This window comes from Lepidochelys olivacea (genome assembly GCF_965140295.1).
Source record: "Lepidochelys olivacea isolate rLepOli2 genome assembly, chromosome: 1".
NCBI lineage: Eukaryota > Metazoa > Chordata > Testudines > Cheloniidae > Lepidochelys > Lepidochelys olivacea.
In genome coordinates, this window is record NC_140411.1 from 330284571 (window position 1) to 330309153 (window position 24583).

The window sequence follows — 24583 nt, forward strand, 5'->3', positions numbered from 1 at the left end:
CTACACGTCAATCTCCTAAAACTACGAGCAGTCTGCAATGCCTGCCAACATTTCCTACCTCTTCTCAAACATCATACTATGAGTGATGACTGACCATCTCACCTGCGTATATTACATCAACAGACAAGGTGGAGCGAGGTTCCACTCTTTATGATCAGAGGCACTCAGTTGGAACTGATTTGTATATTTGTATATATTGAATATATTGTATATATTGAACTCAACTGGTGTATCCAACAAATCACCATTTCAGCAGAGTACTGCCCTGGACACCAAAACACTATTGCAGACACATTGAGCAGTAGGTTCTCCCACGCTCACGAATGGGAACTGGATATGCAAGCACTTCAGCCCATCTTCAATCTATGGGGATACCCCACCATAGAGCTCTTTGCCACACAGCACAATGCCCGCTGCCCTCAATTCTGTTCCAGAGGAAGACTGGGACATGGATCTGTAGGAGATGCATTCCTCATAATATGGGACATACTGCTCCTTTTATGCCTTTCCCTCCTATTCATAGTATTTTGCAAGCTATGAGAGGATCGAGCTCATGTCATACTTCTAGCTCTAACAGGGCCACGACAGGTCTGGTATACTTACCTCTTCTACATGATGGTGTGCCAATTGATCTCTCTCCATCCAATGCCACTGCTCCTTTTGCAGGACACATCCTCCATCCCAATCCACAGATGCTCCATCTCAAAGCCTGGCTCCTCCAGGGTTTGGACAGAGTCAAACTGAAATGTTTAAATAGCAGGCATGACACAACTAGACGCACTTACGTTCACAAATGGACAAGATTTCAATACTGGTGTGTCTCCCACCAAGTCGACGCTTTCTAATCACCTACAAGTGGCGCACTCGTACGGACATCACTCAAAGAAGAGAAGGTTACTCACAATGTGCAGTAACTGAGGCTCTTCAAGAAGTGCATCCCTATGGGTGCTTCACTACCCACCCTCCTTCCCTCTGCTTCGGAGCCCCCCCCCCAAAAAAAAACCCCAGCTCTGTGGCAGAGAAGGAACCTGAGGGCGGTCGGACCGCAAAGCACTATATGTATGTCCCACGCATAGCTCTGGGAGAGCGGGGGGTGATCTGCGTGTGTGGTCTCATGGGCACTGCTGATGAAGATATCCGATCCCAGGTGCAGGAGGCAATGCCACACCTAAAAGTGGAGCACCCATAGGAACAAACATCTCAAAGAACCTCAGTTACTGCACAGGATGAGTAACCTTCTCTTGAACAAAATGTCTGACAGGAAGAGAATTTAATTATTGTAAAATGTTAAAGTTCCAGGAATAGTTTGAGAATTCGTGTGTGTGCGCACGCACACAGAGTAATTCTATGAAAAAATAAGGGTTAAATAATGTTTAAAATTCAGAACTGGTCATGGTAACAAGTGTTGGAAGTTTTCTTTTTTGCTAAAGGAAATCAAGCTCACTTCCAAAAAAAACTGTTTAAAGAAATGCAGGACTTGATCCTTTTTGCAGAGTTATACCTCTTAAAAAGAGGGCTAATTTGTAGCTCAGAATAAAGAGTTGGGAAAGGCCATTTATGCTCCTGTCAGGTGGCTGGCAATAATACAGATTTCATTAACATAACTAGCCTAAAACAATGTTGGTAACATAGGTGATTATCCAGCCTGGGGTTTGTAGTGGCCACCACTGTTACTAAATGACTGTTTCAAGCTACTGTCTTCTGCTTGGTCAGATTTTCTCACTTAGAGGCATTTCCTGTCCCTAAAAATAACGCAGATCTCAACCATTGCAGATAGTTATTGTTCAGAAAAAAGCTTACACAGACTAGGGTGTACAGTTGTATCAGTTTATTTTGTTCATCAAGCCGCAGGAAGACATGACAATCTATAAAACATTCTAAATTCTCTGATTTTAGCGATATCTTTTGACTACCAGCACTAAATAAGCTCAGAGGGACTTTGAATATATTGTGTTATATGTGTGATGAATTGTTCCTTACAGTTGTTTTTGGGTGCACTCAGTGCATTGCTACATTTAAGGAATTTTTAAAGAAATGTAGAGGGGACTGGATAATTCAGGTTTATTGTTGATAATTTTTAGCTTGTGTCCCAGTTAGCATCCAACCGTTTGACCTATGAAGTCTGCAGTCCCAGTTAAGTTCCTATAGGACACCTGTCCACTATATTACAATAACAAAAACAACACTAGTAACAAAAACTGTCACAATTTCACTTTGTTTACCATCTTGGCAGTAAAGCCAAAGATAGGTTTAAAAAATGAATCAACTCCTCACCCATAGAGTTGGTCCCTCTAAAACAAAATAATTGAGACACATTGACAGGTTATTTTGGGGAAGCTGGATAGCTGTACTTAACCTGCTCTGTCAATAAAGGTATTTTTTTCTCGTCATGAGCATCTAATTCTCCTTTTTCAAAAAATCAATTAGTTACACTAATTAAGCAGTCTTCATTATTAGATGTAAACTTGCCCTTTTATCTCATAATGGTACACTCAGTTCAGCAAAGGAAGAAAACTGGTATCTGCAGTCTGTAGATGAGCTTGAACAAATGAAATGAAAACCTCTTTCTCATCTACTTCTGTGAAATGCTGTTGGAACATCGTATGCACTACTTTTTTGCAGTTTTTCCAGAAGTCTGCTAGTTTGGATCTGTTCTAAAAAATACTTATCAAAAGCATAAGTTTACAAGTTATTTTTCTGCTAGTCCTGCAAACTCTTCCTGGGATCTGAATGTCACTCTGGATCTATCGTTCTTTGCACATCTACACAGTTCATAAAGGTTTTGCGGGCCAAGTTAGGTCCTTACTGACATATATGCAAGCCTGTTGTCTTCAATGGACTTACACAGGTGTAAACAATTAGAATTTAATATGTTCAGTTAATGATGTACAAGACAGAATCTCTCTCGCTCTGTTCCTTTTGTGGGTCCAACAAAAGTAAAAAGATGAGGTCTGCACATCTGAGTTCTTTTCCTATAGCCCCTCTTTTCAGCCTTCTCCCTGGGCTTAAACCAGTGGTTTTCAACCTGTAGTCCACAGAAACCTGGGGTTCTGCAGACTGCACATCCATGCAAAAAATGTTAGGGGTTTTCAAATGAAAAAAGGTTGAAAACCACTGGCTTAAACAAATTTGTTAGTGAATGCTTACTTTTTACTTAATATAATTTCAGATTACGAGTTTTACTTTATACAAAAAACACTGGAGTCCATGGTTTGTTTGTAATAAAATTGGAGATCTTTATTTCCATATCAACCCCAATGCAAAATCTGTTTCATCCACTTGTGCTGTCCTTGCTCAAACTTACTTCACTTTGGCTAAATGCAGCATCTGTTGTCTTTGCAGTGAAAGTCTTTGATCAGGAAAATAAATCATGCAGAAAATGATCATACATTTATACAAAATTCTTCAATGTGTTTGATTTAAATTTTTTTCCTTAGGAAACTCGTAGGGTATATCAGTTTCATTACGTGAACTGGCCTGACCATGATGTTCCATCGTCTTTTGATTCTATTCTGGACATGATCAGCTTTATGAGAGAATACCAGGAGCATGAAGATGTGCCTATTTGTATACACTGCAGGTACCAAATATATTTCTTAATATTTTTTAAAGTTGTATGTTTGGTACAAGACTTACATGTGTTAATTTTGAAAAGTTCCTCTTCTAGCTCATTGGCAAAAAGAACCTCTTTCTTCTTCAAGTGCTTGCTCACGTTGATTCCATTTTAGGTGCGTGTGCGTACCCATTTGCACGACGGTCGGAGATTTTTGCCTTGGCATTATCCGTAGGGTCAGCTACAGCACCATCTTCAGTGCTGTGCCCATGTGTCAGTATATTAGGTGCCACTGGCCCTACGCCTTCTTGGTTCCTTCTTAGTGCCCGTGGTGGTTTGTCAGAGCGCCTTTCCCTTGCCTTGCAAGGGCTAGCGATTCTTCTACTTCAGGCTTTGAGCCTTAAAGCCATTTCGTAAGTCAACACAGTTGTTTGTTGCGGTGGCGGATAGGATGAAAGGTTTTCCAGTGTCAGTGCAGAGGATTTCATCCTAGATCACAGCCTGCATCCATTACTACGATGACTGGCAAAGGTGGCTCCACCAGCGACTGTGACTGCGCATCGGCAGCCTTCCTGGCCCAGGTGCCAATTCAGGATATCTGTAGGGACACGACCTGGTTGTCTGTCCACGTGTTTACGTCTCATTATGCATTCACTGAGCAAACCCGAGACAGTGCTGGCTTTGGCAAAGCAGTGTTGCAAGACTCATGACTGTGAACTCTGAGCCCGCCACCAGGGATATGGCTTGTGAGTCACCTAGAATGGAATAGACATGAGTAAGCACTCGAAGAAAAAACAGTTACCTACCTTTCATAACGGTTCTTCAAGATGTGTTGCTCATGTTCATTGCATTACCCATCCTCCTGCACCTCTGTTGGAGTTGCCAGCAAAAAGGAACTGAGAGGGCATTGGGCTAGCGGTGCCTAATATACCGACGCATAGGCGCAGCACTCAAAAGGACGCTATAGCCTACCCTACAGATTCCACTAAAGCAAAAATCTCCGGCTGCGCATATGGGCGCGCACACCTAGAATGGAATGGACATGAGCAACACATCTTGAACAATAGTTACAGAAGGTAGGTAACTGTTTTTTCTACTCAGCGTTATGGATTATATATACTTTAACAAGTGACCCAAAGGCTAACTGTACACTCAGTAGTTTTAAAATGTAACCCCTGGCTGCCCTCTCCTCTTCAAGTGAAGGACTGAGGACAAAGCAGTGGAAGCTGTTTCTAAGGACATTTCAGAACTAGAATGGGTGGAGTATTAGAATACGTCTTATGAACAAGATGCCTAATGGGTCTTTCATCTCTAAATTCTATAAATATGGGAAATTAATCTGCTGCTGGTTTTCATTGCCGGTATGCTTAACAAATACACAACTTCTGTGGCTATATTAAGGAAGATGAAAATTCTAAAAAATAACAGGCCTGTATGCATTTGTTAACTTATATACATCCATATGCAAATCAAGTGCAGTCATTGGATTTCTGGCAAGCTACCAGTGCAGACATCAAAAGTCTCTCAAAAGCGCGCACCTTTGCAATTGTTTAATGAAATACATGTTAAAACTACATTTCCAGTTTAGACTAAAACACAGAACTTGTTATAGACTGAATTTTGCTTCATGATAGCATTGCAAAAACAAAAATACAGCCAAAGAGAGAAATATATAGCAGTATAGTAATGAAAACGATAAAAATATTAGTTGAGTACTAAAACCATGTTAAGAATGTGCCTATATATTTTCATAACACGCTATAGATTAGAAACAACAAACACTGCAATGCCGTTAATTCTCAAATTATTAATTTTCTTAGCCACTGTGCTGATATATAAAATAAACACCCCGTGCAAATGTCAAATCTATTTGTGTATTAAATAAGATTTACTGTTCTTAAATTCCAGAAGGTTTCTTTCCTTGTTGATGAGCCTACTGTATTCTCCATTTAGAACATCTATTAATTCTAGTATTTCTAGGGTGCTCTGACGAATGACTTCTGAATCTATAGCAGGATTAAGCATAATATAAAATTGAGGCTTATGCAGTTGTCACTTTTTTTCCTTAAAAGAATAAATGCCAAAGTAGCAATGACTATACTTAAAAAAAGCAAAGGTAAAATCACCTTTCCAAACATCTGAACTTCCCAAGAGGGTGTGGAAATTTCCCTTCCCCTAACAAAAAACAAAACAAAACTGAAACCCTTTATCATAGACCAGAGCAGTACTTTGCTGCTGTTGCAGAACCTGCAGGAGGACTCGAGCATCTATTTTGTTGACCCACAAAATTTAAACTATTCTTGCAACATCTAAAGGGTATGTGTTTAAATACCTACCAAGTTATGATTATATTAAACCTATATGATTTGGATTTCCCTTTAATACTCTTCATTTTAATGAAAATGCTACTAAAAGCCGCAGTAACAAGCTCTAGTATTTTTTTTTACTTTAAAACTTCTGTCAGTGGTCATTACACTATAATACATTTTTGTATGCTTTTTGTTTTCTCTCTCAAATACGAATTCCAATCACTTTTTCATAGGTTGGAAGAGAATTGACCCTGAGTATGGATATGACCTTTGATTAGTCAACACTAATGACTTCACTATAAATGTAACTATTTCTGCAAGTAACGGTTTGATCACAACCAAAGGCATGTTTAGTGTTAATGAGTGATTATACATCAAAAATTATATAGGAAGGGTTAAGTCTAAAACCAGAAAGTATCCCTAAAAGGTTTACAAAGTGTGGTTCTACTATGAAAAGATGACTATGGAAAGAACATACCCTTTTACTCAAAAGATGTGCTGTCCTTGTGTATTCAGTCATATCAGCTGACATTAGTTGACAGAGTTTTTAACTGGTTTTTAGTCCTGTTTAGTGCTAAGAAAAAGTTAAATGGATTCTACTTCTTGAGCATCAACAGAATTATTAACTAAGTTTCAACCAGTTGCACCTATATACACTTATACAAGACAATGGAAATGCACAGGCATTGAGGGATAGGTTATTCTGTAGAAACTTAATTATTAGTTATGAAGCATGGGAAGGAAGGAATCAAAGATTGCGTTTTGAGCTGATAGTGTAAAATAAATCTCTTTATTTATAAACTGGACACATTTGCTGCAGAAATCATTTGAGACAGAATAAATGTGGACGTTGGATTCCATTTTTCATCACTTTGCAAAGGAGAAAGATTTTGACACTTTAAAGATTGTTAGTTATATAAATTGAGAAGTAACCCATATTGTGTTTTACCAGGTTATCAAGAAAATGAAAACTTTACATTTTACACTTTTCTATTGTCTCTTCCTCTATGTAGCCATTCTATAATGCTTGAACTGTTAGACCAGTTACTATTCTCTGTAGTATATAGAATAGGCAAAAATGCTTCAACACACTTTATTAAAGCATTTCTTCATATCTGAAATGCTGATGCCTGTTGGCTATGAAAACATGAAACTACATGTACTTTACATTAACTACATTAAGAGCTGGCTGACAAAAGGTATTTGAGGACTGACATATTTTTAAGTAGGTAGTGATATTTTACCTTGATTCTGTAAATATGACAATAGTAACTCTATAAAACTTACACAAGGTAACTTAAATCATTGTTAAAAGAACTGTCGAGTAACTGTTGTTTATGTCCCTAGTGCAGGGTGTGGAAGAACAGGAGCCATCTGTGCCATAGATTATACATGGAATTTGCTAAAAGCTGGGGTAAGGAAGATTTATAGGAATAAAATTTACTGTAGAATTAGATCATATTTTATACCAGTGATTAAAATTAAGCTTCCAACCTGCTGAGGAGTAACAAAATCAGAAATATCAAATGTTCAAATTTTTGAAGTACAGTAACTCCTCACTTAGTCGTCCCGGTTAACGTTTTGTTATGTTGCTGATGAATTAGGGAACGTGCTCGTTTACCGTTGCGCAATGCTCCCTTATAATGTTGTTTGGCAGCCACCTGCCTTGTCCACTGGTTGCAGAAAGAGCAGCCCATTGGAGCTAGCTGGTGGGGGCTTGAAACCAGGGTGGACTGGCAGCAGCCCCTCCCCCCATCAGCTTCCCTCAGTTCCCTGTGTGGCAACTGCCCAGTAGGCTATCAATTGACAAGCAGTTCAGCTGTCCCTCCCCCCACTGTCCTGTGCTGCTCCTGCCCTCTGCCTTGGAACTGCTCCTGGGAGCCGCCTGCTTGCTATGCGGGGGATGGTGGAAGGAACTAATGTCCGGGTGTCCCCCTCAAACCCCGCTCCTTTACCCCATCTCCACAGAGCAGGGCAGGGACACAACTGGGCTCAGGATGGAGGGAGCTTTCTTAACTTGCTGATCTACTTAAAAAGGCAGTATACTTAGAGTGGGGTCAGCGTACTTAAAGGAGCAATGCGCGTCTCTCTCTCACACATGGTGTGTCTCTCTCTGCCATGCTTCTCCCCTTCCTCCATTCCTGCTGCCTTGTTGAGTGTGAGGCTACATTAATGACAATGTGTTAACCCTTGAGGGCTCAGCCAGTGCTAGTTCATTATTTAGCATAAATATCCCATCCTCTTCCACTTTCTGACTCTGCCACCTCAGCCAAGCTTCACAATCATCATTTCAGTGTACAGTATTAAATTGTTGGTTTAAAACTTATACATACACATACATATACACAGTATATCTATCTAGTCTTTTGTCTGGCAAAAAAAAATTTCCCTGGAACCTAAAGCCCACCCCCTTTTTACATGAATTCTTATGGGGAAATTGGATTAGTTTAGTATCGTTTTGCTTAAAGTAGCATTTTTCTTGAACATAACTACTAAGCGAGGAGTTACTGTATATTAAACATTGGCTTTAGGTTACTTATGGAAGCACTTTCCTATATCAACAAAACAACCAAAACCTACCCAGTCTCAGAATGGAAGCATCTCAAGGTAAAATGTCAAACTGTAAATTTAAATAGTACATAGTTCTGAGTATATTGACCTGAATGCTTATCTGAAGTGCTGATTTTCAAATTATTTCCAAAGATCAAATTTTCAAAATCTATAAATATACTGCAAAGTATGTTTACTCCTTGTTTCTTCTGCAATGATTTTTTATAGCTTCTTAAACTCTCTGCATTTGAAATTTCAAGTTGTCTGCGTTTATATTTCACTTTGTGGTTTTTAGGTTCATTTTGAAGCAAAGAGACATGCTGATGGGTCGCCATAATGTCAGTGTGTCAGACATTATTGCTTCTGCCAAGTCTGTCACACTTTTAGAATTGATCTTAAAAATGTTTGTGTGATCTGCACTACCAGTGAAACAGTTATAAATACCAGTTCTGAAAGAACTGTTGCTCTAAATGACTTTGATAAGATTAACTTACATGGAGGGAATGGGTCAGCTTTCTATAAAAGCAGTAAGGCATGCTGTAGTGGTAACTTTAAAAATTGGTCTGCCACATTTTAAATCACTATGCTGACAATATACCGTATTGACTTTTATAGAAAATAACATAACTTTGCCTTATATTTCAGAAAATACCAGAAGAGTTCAATGTATTTAATTTAATACAAGAAATGAGGACACAAAGGCATTCTGCAGTGCAGACCAAGGTATACTTTTCTGTAGTGTAGACTTGGACTTTGTGGTATGTACTTTTTAAAGCATCTTGTACATTAATCATTTTTAACATGCATACAATAGGAGCAGTATGAACTTGTCCATCGAGCCATAGCACAACTGTTTGAAAAGCAACTACAGAAATATGAGAGTCGCACAGACTGGAAGATTTCTGATGGAGTGGTATGTTTTTCTTTGACGTATGGGCTTTCAATTAAAGTTATAGCTTTTACTTGCAGTTTTAAGTTTTACTGTGCTTTCAGTCCTTGATCTTGTTTGTCTTAAATATTTTTGTGGTCCAGTAAGGAGGGAAAGTCAGGATGGGCGGGCCTGGAGAGCGCGCTCACCTCAGGTAGCAGCAGCTTTTGTGTCCTGCAGGGCTGGGCCGTGATGAGAGGGCCAAATCTGAATGGTGCTGCAACCCGACACACCAGATTTTTTTTTTTTTTTTAAATTTTCTTTAACACCAGGTTCTTCCCAGTACCAGTCAGGTCTTCACACCTCCCTGATAACCTTGTCATGCCCCACAGGGGGTGCACCCCACATTTTGAAAACCTCTGCTCTGATTGAAATATGCCTGAAAATATTTGGCTCACTTGGAGTTCATAGTTCCCTGATTCCCATCTCAGAAAATTGCCCACTTGGGAATTGACCTAGACACTTGGAATGACAGAAACTCCCCATCTCAGGAAAGGATTCAGAAACTGGTAACACTTGCTCTCTTCCTGAGTTGGCAAGTCTTCCCCAACTGGTTGTGTGTGTCATTTCTAAGCATGCCAATGTTATGCCAAGACCTGGTAGCGTGGATGAAGTTTTCATTCCTGAAACTTTAAGTAGCAATTCTTACAGTTCATACTGTCAACAAGGGAGGACTTGGAAAAGGGAGGACTTGAGCCGCTCATCAGTCAAATTCTCCTCTGGTGAATGAACAGGAACACCATGTTCAGAATTTATATACACACCCTATACATACATAAGCATGGATGTCAGCCTTGTAGGCTGGGGAGCCCACACTTCCAGAGTTGGCCAGCCAGAAAGAGGATTGCACAACAATATTTTGGAGCTCAGGGCAGTCTTCCTGGCCTTACTTAGCTTGTTGCATGTGTACTTTCACAACTATGCATAAGGTCAAGTAAAACAACTGTAGTATGAAGCACCAGAGGGTCGTTGAGTTAAGCCTTGTTGAGGGGAGTGCATCAAATCCTGCATATGTTCTGAGACGGATTAGCGCACAGACTAATTAAGAATTTAAATCTATACTGGAGAGTGGACTACTGCACAGTGATGGGGTACACATCATACCAGACCCTAGATGACTTCTCATGCAACTGGAAAAAACTGAGGCTTATGTGTTTCCACCTCTTCAGTAATTCTCAAATGAGTAGAAGATGTAGAAAGCAAAGGTTGTATTTGATCCTTATTACTCCAGAGGGCTTGGTTCTCAGATGTCAACATGAAACTCTCAAAGTTTGGACCTGTTGCACAACAGCATCCCGGCCATGTTCAGGCTTAGGGATCTGGCTTTTTAAGGTTGGGCCTTCTTGAAAGTCTCTCCAACATTTTCCTTCCTGGAAAAAGGACTTGTCATTCTGTTAACTTACTGTTTATATACCTATACATTATAAAACTTAGTAGCACTTACTGATCAGGGAGGGAGGGATTGTGTGTGTGTGTTAGGTGCTGTACAAATTAATCAAAAGTTATGGTTCCTGACTTTAGAGCTTAGTCTAATTGGATAAGATCCAATAAACAGAAGGAGGGAATAGTGAGGGATGAGGATAGTAACGGTAGGAACATATGGTTACATAAGCGATGTACAATCCAGTTCTGAATCATATAAAGTTGTTAATCATAAAAAAAAAATTACACATCTGCAGTCCCATCTGTCTCTAGGTCAGTGTTTTCTTGCTGGTGCAGAACCAAACAGGGCTCAAAGCATACTGCAGTTTGAGTTTCTTCAGGAGGGTTTTGAGAAGGGTCTTCTAATATAATGCCCTTTGTGTACAGGCATTTGTTCTTAGTGTGTTCAACGACATAGCCAGTATGGGCTCAGCCTATGTTGATAAGTTTCTTTAAGGCAGTCTTCTGCCTCATCCAGTTAAATCAACTAGTCTCTCCCTATAGCCTGTACTTGGTCTATAAACCCTCTGTGACTTACTTGAGTCACTAAAATTAATTTCTTCTTTACATGTTTTTTTAAATTTCTTTTCCCATGGCTGTTAGTTAGCAGTTCTAATCTGACTCCCTATTCATTTTCCACAAGGATATAATAGTTGTCTTGGTTTTCTCCCAAAGTTGGTCACTTTTTTTACCTTAACAAGGAGATCTCCCTCTGTAACCTCTGCCCTAACATGGGGCAGATTGAGATCCTGCACTATTCCCTTGATGTAGGGTGAACAGATGTCCTGTTTTTAAAGGGACAGTCCCTTATTTTAGCCCTCCCGCAGGTGTCCTGACTTTTTCTTTAAAATGGGCAAATTGTCCTGTATTTTTTGTCTCCCCTGGATCCTGCCCCCAGGAAGTGTGGGGCTGCTCTATTTCCTAGGCACCTTTCCCTGCTGAGCCACCTCTCTGGCCAGGTTTGCTAAAGCCCCTGCAGTCAGGTTCCCTCAGCCCCAATGGGCAATGCAGCCTTCGAGTTTAACCCCTTCCTGCCCATGCTGTAGCTGGGAGGTGGCTTGGTTATGTAGGTGGCTAGCAGCGGCCAGGAAGGGGCAAGCTGTTTCTAGCCACATGGGGGGCGGGGGAGATGAGTTCTGCAAAGGTGGGGCCAGGTCATCCCTTCCCCCACCCCCTGGAGCCGGAAGCAGCTCACTTCGCTTCCCTTCTCTCCCGCGCAGTGCTAAAAGGCTCCTGCTGGCCATATTCTGGTGTGAACCCTGGCATAAATCTGGGGCGGGGGGAGGAATGTGACCCTGCATGCCCACCACATGTTGCCTCAGGAAGAGATGGTACCAGGAGAGGCAGGTCAGTCCTGGGTGCCCAGCCAGGCATGAAGGGTGGAGAGTGCTGGGAGGGAGGGTCAAGTAGGTTGGTCTCACACACCCCCGTGTGAGAGAGGTGTATGAGAGTGTGTGTGTGTAGGGGGGTAAGGGTGTGTGTGTCATCCCTCCCCATGTGGACCCGAAAGCCTTAAAGATAAGGTAAATAAAAAAAAATCAACTACATAGTATTTTTTTAATGGGGTTCAGTCAACTTGATGTTAGTTTGAATGTTTGTACTGCACAGTTCGAGTTACTGCCATTGAACTCGTTTGAATAAGAGTAATTTTACCAGGTGTCCCGTATTAGCATAGGGAAATATGGTCACCCTAAGCCTCCTGTACAAGAATGGAGGAAATGCAACTCTTTGTATTGTTAAAGGATCCTTTTCAGGAACAGAGCTGCTAGGTATGTAATTTCCCATACAATCCATTTCCACATGAAGGTGGTTTCTCTTGTCCAGTCAAACTTCATGCTCACTCCATTAGAGTAGTTGCTATTTCTTGGGCTGAGGGAGAAGTCTAATTGAATTAGCCAGAGCAGCCACCTGATGTCAAGAAGTGCTGTGTAGTTCTAACTTCCTTGGCTGATGAAATATTTGGCTAGAGGGTGCTTCAAGCAGGACTGCTGACTCTGCCTTTTCAAACCCCCTGCCCCCCGCAATTAGTTGCCCATTGGGTTAGATCTATTCTCTCCATCCCTTCATGTAAATCTTCCCCACCTTCTTTTCCAGTCTTCCACTTGTCATATCTACCTGATCATAGCTGGCCCCTCTTGGGACAATCGTGGATCTGCACTGTTTGTGGGAACAAACTTGAAAAATAAATTTCTTATCTTATACTTATTTTCTAGCACAGTACATCCATCCACTCAGGTAACACCTGTTATAGTGTAGGAAGGAGGGGTAGGATAAGATGACCATCAATCTTTCATTTTTAGAATACATTACTTGGGGATCCAGTGCCCTAGCGAGGATGGGGTTGGGGTGTGTGTTATGGGTGTTTACTGCTTGAGTGACATTCTTAAGGAGAAACAAACCTGGTCTGCTCTGGCCATGTCTCAGGAAAACTGGCAGGTAATAAAAATTTGTTAGTTTGGGTACATTTTTGAATTTTTACGAGTTTGTCTTGTAATGTTGGCTTTGAGCTGTTTTGGTTTGGGTTCATTGTTCTTAATTATACCTGAATTGTGTCTCTTAATATAAAAGTACCTACAGTGTAGCATAGGTGCTTCTGGTGTGTCATTATATTCCTGTGCAGATTTGAAATGCTTCCGATGAAACTGGGAAGATACCTAGCAGTGTCATGGAAACAATGTTCTCAGCATCTGATGAAATTCTCCTTTCACCTCTTGTTGTCCTAGCAGCTGGAGTATAGAAATGTAGGGCAGCCGTAAAGCTTTATTGCCTTCTCATACACAAGGGTCACTGTAGTATTTGCATGGTGTGTGAATGTGCATAGAAGCAGGAGACATGTAAGCAAAGGGGTGCGTGAATGTTCTGATGTTTAGTCAATTGGGCTAAATTCTTTGATTCATTACATTGGGATTGTGTGATAATGAGTTACTGTCTGAGGATCATACTGACATCTAACAATAAGGAATTTGTATCTGTGGATAATTCTGAATCTATCAGTTCAGCCAGGGAAATGAATAGTCATCCTAGAGAGATATTTTAAATACTAATATATCATTTTCTGAGATTTTAGGGAAATGTAGGGAAGAGAACCAGATAAACGTATAGAAGAAAAGCTCTAATTGTATTACAAAAACTTTTGTGCCAGCCAAGTATCACTTTCTTTCACCTGCTAAGGATATGACATTCCATTAATTTTGAATACCAGTACTTAAAGGATCTGGTTAAACTGAAGACTCCTAAATTTATTTATATTATAGTTGCATCTGTAACACATTTGAGGTGCTGCATACATAAGCAGGGTCTAAGTCTTCCTAATTAAGAGCTGTTGAATAGAAATTACATTAATCTGAATGAAATTGTACCTACTTTTAACATCTAAGATTACTATTACTAAGAGGAAAACTCCCTCCTCCCCCTCCCCCAATAGTTCATTTTTTCACTAGACAAGACTGTGCAGCGTCAGTTTTACTGTTTTATTGGGCAGCTGCACTTCCTATCGCATGCCCTGCTCTACAGTAGCATATGTGCATGCCCTTCCCCAGGCTGTGGAAAAGTGTTCACCAGTAACATCAGCAGTAAAAATTAAACTGGAAATGGCAGCAGGGAGGTGTGAGCACAGAAAAAAGGGATGAGGGGGTAGATGTGAACATGATTGGTGTTCCTTTGGACCTACCACCGCCACTGTGCTGGAAAGACTCTTCATTAGTCCTGCCATGAGTGCAGGGGACTGGACTAGATCAGTGGTTTTCAAACTGCAGTACTGGGTTGTGGAATGTAAGGTACTGGGTCGCGGCGGCTCTGGTCAGCACTGCTGACCAGGCTGTTAAAAGTCCTATCAGCAGTGCTGCCCAGCTAAGGAGGCTAGTCCCTACCTGTTCTGACACTGCGCTGTACCTCGGAAGCGGCCAGCAGCAGATCCGGCTCCTAGGCAGGAGGGCCACAGGGCTCTGCACCCTGCCCCCGCCCCGAGCACCGGCTTCGCACTCCCATTGGCCGGTTCTTGGCCCATAGGAGTTGAGGGTGGGGGGCGGTGCCTCCAGGCAAGAGCTGCGCAGAGCCACTTGCGTGTCTCTGCCTAGGAGCCAGACCTGCTGCTGGCCGCTTCCGGGATGCAGCACTGTCCATCGTGCCAGGACAGGCAGGAAGCCTACCTTAGCACCCCTGCTGCACCGCTGACCGGGAGATGCACGAGGTAAGCCCATACCCCAATCCCCAGCCCTGAGCTCCCCAAACCCGGAGCCCCTTCCTGCACCAGAAACTCCTAATCCCTGGCCCCCTCCCACACCCTGAACCCCCTCATTCCCAGCCCTGAGCCCCTGAGCCCCTGAGCCCCTCCCACACCCCAAAATCTCATCCCCAGCTCTGTTGGGTCATGGGCATCAACAGTTTTCTTCAGCTGGGTAGCAGAAAAAAAGTTTGAAAACCGCTGACTAGATAATCTCTTTCCAGTCCTATGATTTTATGATAAACAGCAGGTGAATACATTTTTAAATATATGCATGTGCTTTTTAATAGATGTTCAGTTAGAAACTTGACTTATTTTAAATTTAGTCAATTTTTAAAAATCCGAGTATCCCTTTAATTTAAAAGAAAGAAAAAAGAAAAAAAGTAATGTGTATTAAAAATGTTTAAAGGTATGACTCAATGTGACCCGCTGTCCCTAGGGCAGCTCTCGCTGGAAATGCAAAGGGCAGGGCAGGGTGCAAAAGGGAGAGCAGACACTCCCAAAACTGGTGGTTAACACTGAAGTTAAACTCTTCAACCAGTCACAAACTGTGCTCCTGATCCCCCACACTAGTTTTCAAGAAGCTAAAAAGGAAATCACACAACCCCCTTTATTGCATTCTAGTTCTCTGGCTCTCAATCATCATATAGGTCCAGTGCAATGAGACTTTATTTAAAAAACTCTGCTCACATATAGAAAATGTTCTTTTGAACTCCAAAGGTCAGCCACATTGCCGGGTCAATATTAGGTTGGATATTACCCAAAATATCATGCTGCCAGCCAATCCTTTAGTGTCTAAAACTAAAGGTTTATTATAAAAGAAAGAAGAGGAGATTTGTTAAATGGTAAGCAATCAAATACATACAGTCTTCAAAGTCCATATATCAGGTTCTTAGCAGTATTGGTGAGTTGGTTGGCTTGAAAGTCCTTCTGAAACACATCCACAGCTTGGATGGGTCATTCAGTCCTTTGTTCAGAGCTTCAGTTTGTAGAAAAGTCACTTCAGAGGTAAGAAGCAGGGTTGAAGACAAAATGGAGATGTAGCTGCTCTTTATATTCCTTTTGCCATGTGGCTTGTACTTCCTGTGTCCCAAACACAAGCTTCACAGTACATGGGCATGGAAAAGCCATAGAGTTCTGTTCACAGGTATGCCCCTACAAGTCCTGTTGAGTGATAAGGTATCCCCTGACTCCTTTCAATAGTTTCATTATACAGCTGATGACCCTTGATAGGCCATCGAACAGGCTAGGCAGTGCTGATGCCAATCTGCCTGGGAGCGTCACCCAGAAACACAGCAAAAGTTTTGAAATACAGATATACTATACATATCTATAACTCATAATACAAAGGTGATGCAAACATATAAACAAGATGATCATACTTGGCCATTTATAACATTTTTACGTGGCATATTTGGTTAGATTTCTTGAAATTTTATAATATTGGTATCAACAATATTATGAAGTGTCCCGCATATTCCATACAGCATCACAATATGTATGAACATATAGGTCAGAAATGGTAAAAAGAAAATATCTTTGAACACCGAAGACTGGGAAGAGAACTATGAAGAAGAGACTGAAACCTGGTAGACTGAGTGCTGGAAGTAATACAGATACTAAGATTTAAGATGTTTTAATCCTTAATCAAGAAATAGCAACAAGAAGATTTATTCTATCTAGGTTGGATTTGCATAGTATTTAACATGTTTATTGTGTTTAACTTTATTTTGTGCTTGAAAATAATATAATTGGGAGCCAGTTATTGGGGGTAGTTGATGGCAGCACATCCCAAAGAAGAGAAATGCTCTTGTGTCCCCAATGGTACTGAATGGGGATAGAGGTACCAGCTTGAGTGCTTTGTCAAAGGGATGGGTATTGAGGGCTTATATTTAAAGAAATGCTACTAGGAAGCTGATGTAAAGGAGAGCCTAAAACCAGGAGAAGCACCAAACTCAGGAGTCAAGGGACTCTCTGTTTGAACAGAACCTGTCACAATGGGATTTGTGGTCTTTGGGTGCTGCTGCAATACAAATTGCCTAGTTCAAGACAGGCAAGATAAGGTAAAACCCCTCTTTAAATGTCTGGGCCCTCATGAATAAAACTGAAATTCTTTTTTAGTAGATTTTTAAGCCAATATTCTATTAAAGAAATTTAGTGCTGATTTAGCAGCAAAGAAACAACATCTCTTAATCCACTGAACAGATAAGGTAAGGTGGTACTATTACAAATCCCCACATATTGCTCCATCAAAATGAATCCAAGCCTATTGTGAATGGACCAACTCTCAAGTTGAGGAAAGGCTACTTATATATTCTACCCTTGGCCTCTAAGCAGGGACTCCAAGCAAGAGATGCAACTATAATGGTGGTTTCCTTTCTGAGAGAATCTATCCACAGAAAACTGGACTACAGCTGATTTCATAATGGTCGGAGAGTCTTAAATTACTTGAGCCCAAGGCTCCTCACCCCTTTCCACCAAAATTCTCAATCCGACTGTCAACCATTTAGTAACATGCTCCTCTCCACTTTGGCCTTACTGGTGGGGATGCAATGAGGGTTTGGGTTTTGGCTGAGCTGTTTTTCAGGGTTTTCTTTGATATCTACAAGTGGCACAGTTGCCAAATACTGACCAGCCAGTAAGAGGTCATTTAAGTATGCAGCAGGGAGAATGACTTACTTTTTTTAGGAGAGACTAAGGAGATCTACCCATGGGGAATTTAAACAAACTGCTATTTGATGCAGTTTGATGCCTCCCAAGGAGCGTATGATTTATCAAAATACCTCCAAGATCTGCGAATGAGTCATTGCTGCCAGGGATGGGCTCCCAAGTGGGAAGGAGTTTCAGGAGGCATAGATCTTACTGTATGTAGAAAAAGGAAAAGGGGCTCATTGCATACAGCTACATTCAGTCTAGTACATTTCTAAGAAAATTGCTTGTTGAATTCATTGACACTAATCTTGGGAAAATAAGTTCATGGGATTTAATCCTTTGTCATGTTTTATCAACATTAGCCACTAATGCAAGGTCTGTTCTACTAAGTAGATTAGTTCCTGTGTCCTAACAAGAAAAGGAGTACTTGTGGCACCTTAGAGACTAACCAATTTATTTGAGCATAAGCTTTCGTGAGCTACAGCTCACTGTAGCTCGCAAAAGCTTATGCTCAAATAAATTGGTTAGTCTCTAAGGCGCCACAAGTACTCCTTTTCTTTCTGCGAATACAGACTAACACGGCTGTTACTCTGAAATGTGTCATAACATGACCCTACCATTTCCTCTTTGGGTTTCTCTTGCATGTCTTACTGTGAAAATGATATAATACAATTATGTAATAGCTTACATGTTCAGAGTGCTATAGAAACTTAAACTATGTGTTGTTGAGTCCTGGGTACCTGATACTGCACCTCTTTAGTGTTTGGCAATTCTCAGAGGCCTCGCCTCTGGAATTTTCTTCTTCTATTTGGACAGATATAATTTTTTGACATTTGGGGCACTGTGGAAAGCTTATTGCTCTTCAGAGGCTTTACCTTATTGGTGATATTGGTATCTTTGTTTGTTTTAACCTTTTGGTTTAAAAGATAAATTGCTACTTAAAAGAGAAATTAAAATTACTTCTTAAAATATCAAACTTGTAGGATGTTCTATGGCTCCTAGTGTGCTTTATGATGAGTACAAAAGGAATGTCTGTTACAACAGGGTCCATGAAAGAGTGACTACTGGGAAAGACTTAATAAACTCAGTAATCCTTAACAAACACATGCAGCTTATGAATCAAACCATATATTTGAACTGTGGGGTTCAAAAGAAGCTTGTTTTGTATTCCTGATCAGGAAGCTTTAAATTGTTTACTTGTAATGTAGTGCTCCTGGGAATCTTGGCTCTAAAATCTTGAAACTCTGCTGCTTGAGTTTAGACACAAGTTTGCTAGCTCAAAGTCAGGAGCACATTCATAAACCTCTGTGGTACAGACACTGGGGAGGGGCAGAGAACCACACTGTAAGCGTGGATTACAGCTGAACTAGGAAGAGGTCTTGCAAAATAAGGCAGAGGTTCTGTGGAAATAGTATGTCATCATATAATTAGACATATATCCTGTGTCTGTAAAAGGGATCTGAATTAAGTTTGCACAGGCAACCTTAATTCTTGCATTTTCTAACCTTTTTGTGTGCTTGACTTTGCAACCTTAACATTTTTTAATGTAGCTTTTTGTATGTAGTTAAAACATAGCAGCAAATACACAGATACAGTCTACTTAGACTAGAGCAAAGAAGATCATATAACATGTCTTCACTGTTGGTCTCAAATCTTCATCCTAGCCATCCTAGCTGACTTTTGTTAGATGTTTAGCTAAATAAGTTACCCGTTTAAATAATGGTTTGTTTACATTTAGTGCTCAGTTTCTCTAGATAAAACACTGGTGGTTGGATTCATTTCCCAAAGGAAATTTATACTGTTTGTGTTTTGACTACGGTTCCTAGGCTGAGATCTGAAAAGATCTGTTCCCTGAACTTCAGTATGAAAATACTTTAACAAAGCATCCAATAATTCTGAATTGTTATCACCATTTAGATTTAATCTGAATACTTGTTGCTGTAGCAAATCTCTTTGATCAGGAAGGTAAATTCTGCATTCCCTTTAGAATTCTGATTTAGGCTGTTCCTTAAATCCAGAATGGGGCACAGAAACATCTCATGTGAAAACCTTCTGGTGTTTTACCACTGCAATGCTGATAACTATCTTCTGGTAGGCAAGAGTCCTACCCAATAGGGGAGAGTGAGGAGTATCTTCAAGGTAGCAGTGGATTGCCATTGGGCCAGATCTTTGTCTCATTCAATAACCAGCATATTGGTTCATAAATATATTATTGGTTTTTAAATCAGTTGCTAGACTAGAGGCTGGTGGGCTAATATTCTTTGTCCTTACTGTTTTGAAGCAGATTCTTTTCTTTAAACTTCTCTACTGCTGGACAGTGCAATAATGTCTGTCTAAGAAAGCAGGCAAGTGGTTGGTTGAGGCCAATAATCTTTGATTAGGAAGGCTAGGGTTTTCTCTTAATACCTCCATCTGCCCTTCTCGTCAGAGGATGAAGTTAATGGAACTAGCTTTAATTTAGATTTAGCTTTAATTTGGAAATGCAAGCTTCCCAATGTTCTCACCAGTATGGCTCAGTCTCTTGCCAGGGGTGGAGGTACGGGCTCTGTCCAGTGTCAGTCCTTGTGCTCTCTTCTGGGGTTGGTACCAAAGATACTGCTTAGAAGTCGGGTATTCTAGTTGACAGGCAACCACATTATAAAAGACTGTCGACTATTTAGTGTATATAGGCCACGCACTGTCAGAAGGCAACAGTAGGTCACATGTGCCCTGGATCACATCTGACTGATGAGCTAGGAGTGATAGGCATATCAGTTGAAATTAATGTCATGTTTCTGGGAATAAATTACTTGTTTCTGGGATGCTGGCAAGGTCTGTTTGAAATGTCTTTTTAAAAGAAAATTTGCAAAAGTTAGCTCCAAGAAGATATTTTTTTCAAAAATATTGTGTATTCCATTTTTAATAGTGTTAACTTCTGAACTTGCCTTCAGAATTGTTATACACATGTTTAAGGTAACTGTGTACATGAAAACTAATTGGATTTTTCTGTACCTGGTGCAGTTCTAGTTAGTTAACCTGAATACTAAATTTATTTTAAAAAAAAGAAAGAGAGAGTGGGAGGGACCATTTTCCTTCTGCAATGGCTTGCTGTGTAAGGCAGGAGAATATCTCCAACTTTATTTTTAAATACAAAGGGGTACTGTTAACTTGAAAACTAGTCACTTTAGGGAAAATGCATTATCTTGTATATTACTCCCTCCTATTGAATCCCCTTTCCAATTTGTGTTTTCCCTCTGTGGTTTGAGAGAGACATTTCCTCCCAAATAGAAAATTGATTGTACAAGGGAAACAGTGAGGTTCACTGTCCATTCCGTGCTGCCAAATACTTAAAGTAAACAGTATGAAAAATACTTCATTACTGAAGTGACAGATGAATGTGAGATTTGTTATAAGTAATACTGAATAATGGTAAGTTTAAAAAAAAATGTTCAAAAGTGGGTTCTAAAGTTAGTGTCCTCTTAAGTTCCCTGTCTCAATTCCCTCAGAGTGCTTTTTTGGGGAGAGGTGCTTTTATAAATAAAATGTATGTATAAAATGTAATTTATACTTAAATTGGAAGCTGAAGCAAGTGTAAGGTGGCTTAGTAACTTGCTATTGTCACCCCATGCTTTTTTCAAGTTTTGGTTTTGGGTCCTCATTCTGTTTCAGGAACATGTAGAAATGTATTAAATTTTAGTGATCATGATTCTTTCAACTTCGAATAAAATATAGTTGGATTTATTTATATATTTATTTTGGCAGAATGAAACTAGTACAGAGAAAACTGTCAATTCTATAGATCTTGAGAAACAAGACTCTCCTCCACCAAAGCCTCCACGGACCCGCAGGTACTGTTCACCTTCTCAGTTTTGAGCTTAGAGAGTTATAAAGTTTATACTTAAATGACCAATCCTGTCTCGTTTGATATTTCTAATGGCCCATATTTTGCGTGAACAAATAGATTTTGTGCAAGTGTAACAAGTATTAATTTACATAATTCCAAAGGCAAGTTAAAATGTAATTTACACAGCAATTGTTCCACCTTGTTCTAGCAATTTGTCTTAGGACACTGAATAAAAGTCTTGCATCACAGCAACACCACGTGTGATATTTAACAGAAATCCTAACCTAGTCAACTGTTACATGGTCTCAAGATAATATACTTCAGAGATTCAGACATGTATATAATTAAATTAATGTTGAAAGTATGTTTTAATGGGGTATATTTTGACCTTTGAATGTATTTTTGCAAACTTTAGGGGGCAAATTTACTGTTTTGAGTGTTGTAAATCAAGTGCTGCTTCTTTCCTGTTTGGGCTGTGAAGAGTGTGTGCCTTGTTTTTATAGTGTGCATATAGTTAACCTCTTCCATGCTTCCCTTAGTATGGGGTATTAGAAACTCTTCAAATTATATATTTTTTCCACCCGCTCAAAAAAAAGAAACAAACAAAAAACAAAAGAAACTTCTTAGCAAAGCCTTGTTGGCAAAACAAAAGAACTCTGGAATATGGAAGCCAAGCTATTTAAAGATTATCCAGAAAAAGTAAGGAAAGCCTTCAAAAAGGTAATAGTAAACTTTTTTGAATCACCATGGCTCAGATTTTTAAAGCTATTTAAGCGTTGTTGCACTCAATATCACAACACCTAACTGATTTAGGAGTCTATGCATCATTTGGGATTTAGGCACTTAGGAGTCTACGGACTGGTCTGCACTGGGGGTGGTGGTGGTAGGGGGAATTGATCTAAGTTACGCAACTTCAGCTACATGAATATGTAGGTGAAGTCAATGTACTTAGATCTGCGGTAAGTTGACGGCTGACACTCTCCCGTCTACTCCGCCTGAGCCTCTTGCCCTGGTGGAATACAGGAGTCGACGAGAGAGCGCTCGGCTGTAGACACGATAAATCGATCCCCGCTGGATCGATCGCTGCCGGTCGATCCAGCGGATAATGTAGACAAGCCGTAAATCAGCAATATTATGAAGACTTTTAGGCTGCAGCTAATGTTCTGACTGCATAGTCATAGCAATAGAAGCATGTTGAAGGGAGGATGTTTTAGAGCTTCCCCTAAATTGTCTATTTACAAAACTAACAAAGACATTTACTTTGTCATATTTCCCCCGATCCTGTAGTATCTAATGCACACAAAAGCTATTATAATGCTATTTTTGGTTGTGTACAGTATATGCACAAACTTACATACAGTGTTGTCTGTTATACATTGCTATTTAAAGGTTATATTTGTAAAGGTAAAAAGGAAGAACACTTTAATAATTAAGAGGAATGGTTTTACCAATTGACCTTTTATTCATTCCAAGAGAAAAAACTTAAAACTGAGAAGTTGGGAGACTGGATGTACAGATGTAAAATAGCTTGCAGAGACAGGCACACAGGGCTCTAGAGATACCTCCAGAAAAAAGAGAGTGAAAGGAAAATATGAGAAATGGAGTGACTCTAAATAGTTAGTTTTTTGCTCCCTTTCTAGAAAGATAAACATAAGCAATTGGAACTTTAAAGCAGGCAATAGTTGGGAGACAGCATGAAGAAAAGATGGTGAAGGAAGACCTGATTTTTTGGGGGTGAGGGGAGAATCAGATCTACATAAGAGGCGCCACTCTTTTTTGGGTGAGGTGGGGAGTGTGTGAGCAGCTGAGACTTCTGAATAGCCAAATTTTTGGTGCACATGTTAGATACGTGCCTTGTTATATCTAATGTAATATACCAGGTAACTTTCTCTGGCACTTTTTCTAATATTTCCTTATTTTCAACAATGTGTAAACAATATAATTAATCTCCATCTCAGAATTATCTGCATGTTGAATTGCTTAAACCCCCTTTTTTGCTTTTTATTTTTCTCATACTTGTTTCTCTTATCAAACTAGTTTTAAATTGAAGGGTTCTAAGATTTTTTTTTTTTCCTTAAGGTCAGAAACATTTTGGAGAAATAATATGCAGTTTCTTGTTTTTAAAAAAAAAAAAATGAAAAAACGGAGGTATCTGATGATGACTGACCAGCAAATTTAGTACCTTTATTTTTAAGGGCATAAAGGAAGATACAGGAAATAACCAGTCAATGAATATTTTCTTTGCAAAATATTTAGACATATAATGGAATTAGTGACTGCACTTGTGAGGAAATGAAGCTGTTCAATCAACCAACTCATTTATAGAGTAATACTGATAGCATTTTTTGAAACATTTACTGTTTTGGTAGATACAGCATATATTTGGTCTTTATAAAATATTTTATATAGTACAGTATAAAAATGTTTTCAGTTGGTTAAATACCATAGCACAGATTAAAAATTGTATGACAGATGTTAGTTTTTACCATTAAAAATTAATCTCTTCCAAATGGAGTACCACAGGGTCAAGTCAGTATTGGGGACATATACTATTTAATACTTTAATGATCTAGAAGAAGGCCGAAGATCAGCATTAATCATACTTGCCAGCCTCCGAATTCGAGGAATATTAAACATAAGGATGATGTATCCACACTAAGTGGCTTGGAGAGATTAGAACTGTGAGTTGTATACAGTAAAATGGGATTTAAGACTGAAGTCCTTTTGGCTGGAGAGAAAAATAGCATGTGTACAAACTGGAGATAAAAGCTGTCTAGAAACTAGTGAGTCAGAATGAGTGGAGAGAACATGTAAAATGCATCTGAGATCACATTGCAGTACTGTTAGAGAGAAGTTAATTCTGTTCTCAGAAATAGTGATTTAATTTAAAACCAGATCCACTTTGACTCTGTGTCGATAAATGATTGTTTCAGAGCTAGAATATTTCATGCAGTTTTGCGATCTACTTGAGGGTACCAAAAAAATGCAGAGGAAACCACATGAGTGGCAAGGAAATCTTATCAGGATTAGAAAATAAAATGAGATCCTGAGTAGGCTAAATTTAGAGTCTGGAAAGGATGTCTTACAGGAACGTAATCAGCCTAAACAAATACCTTCAAGGAAA

The 24583-nt window shown here is 39.8% G+C and overlaps 1 protein-coding gene across 2 annotated transcripts in view; it reads left to right on the forward strand.

Moving 5' to 3' along the window:
* The window catches only part of PTPN12 (protein tyrosine phosphatase non-receptor type 12), a 149635-nt gene that overhangs the window by 84535 nt on the left and 40517 nt on the right, over window positions 1-24583 (forward strand). For both annotated transcript variants that reach the window (XM_084616660.1, XM_084616661.1), the window contains exons 8-12: window positions 3438-3580; window positions 7210-7276; window positions 9058-9135; window positions 9227-9325; window positions 21378-21463. In XM_084616660.1, the coding sequence (XP_084472786.1) occupies window positions 3438-3580; window positions 7210-7276; window positions 9058-9135; window positions 9227-9325; window positions 21378-21463 (473 nt within the window). The remainder of the gene's footprint in view (window positions 1-3437; window positions 3581-7209; window positions 7277-9057; window positions 9136-9226; window positions 9326-21377; window positions 21464-24583) is intronic.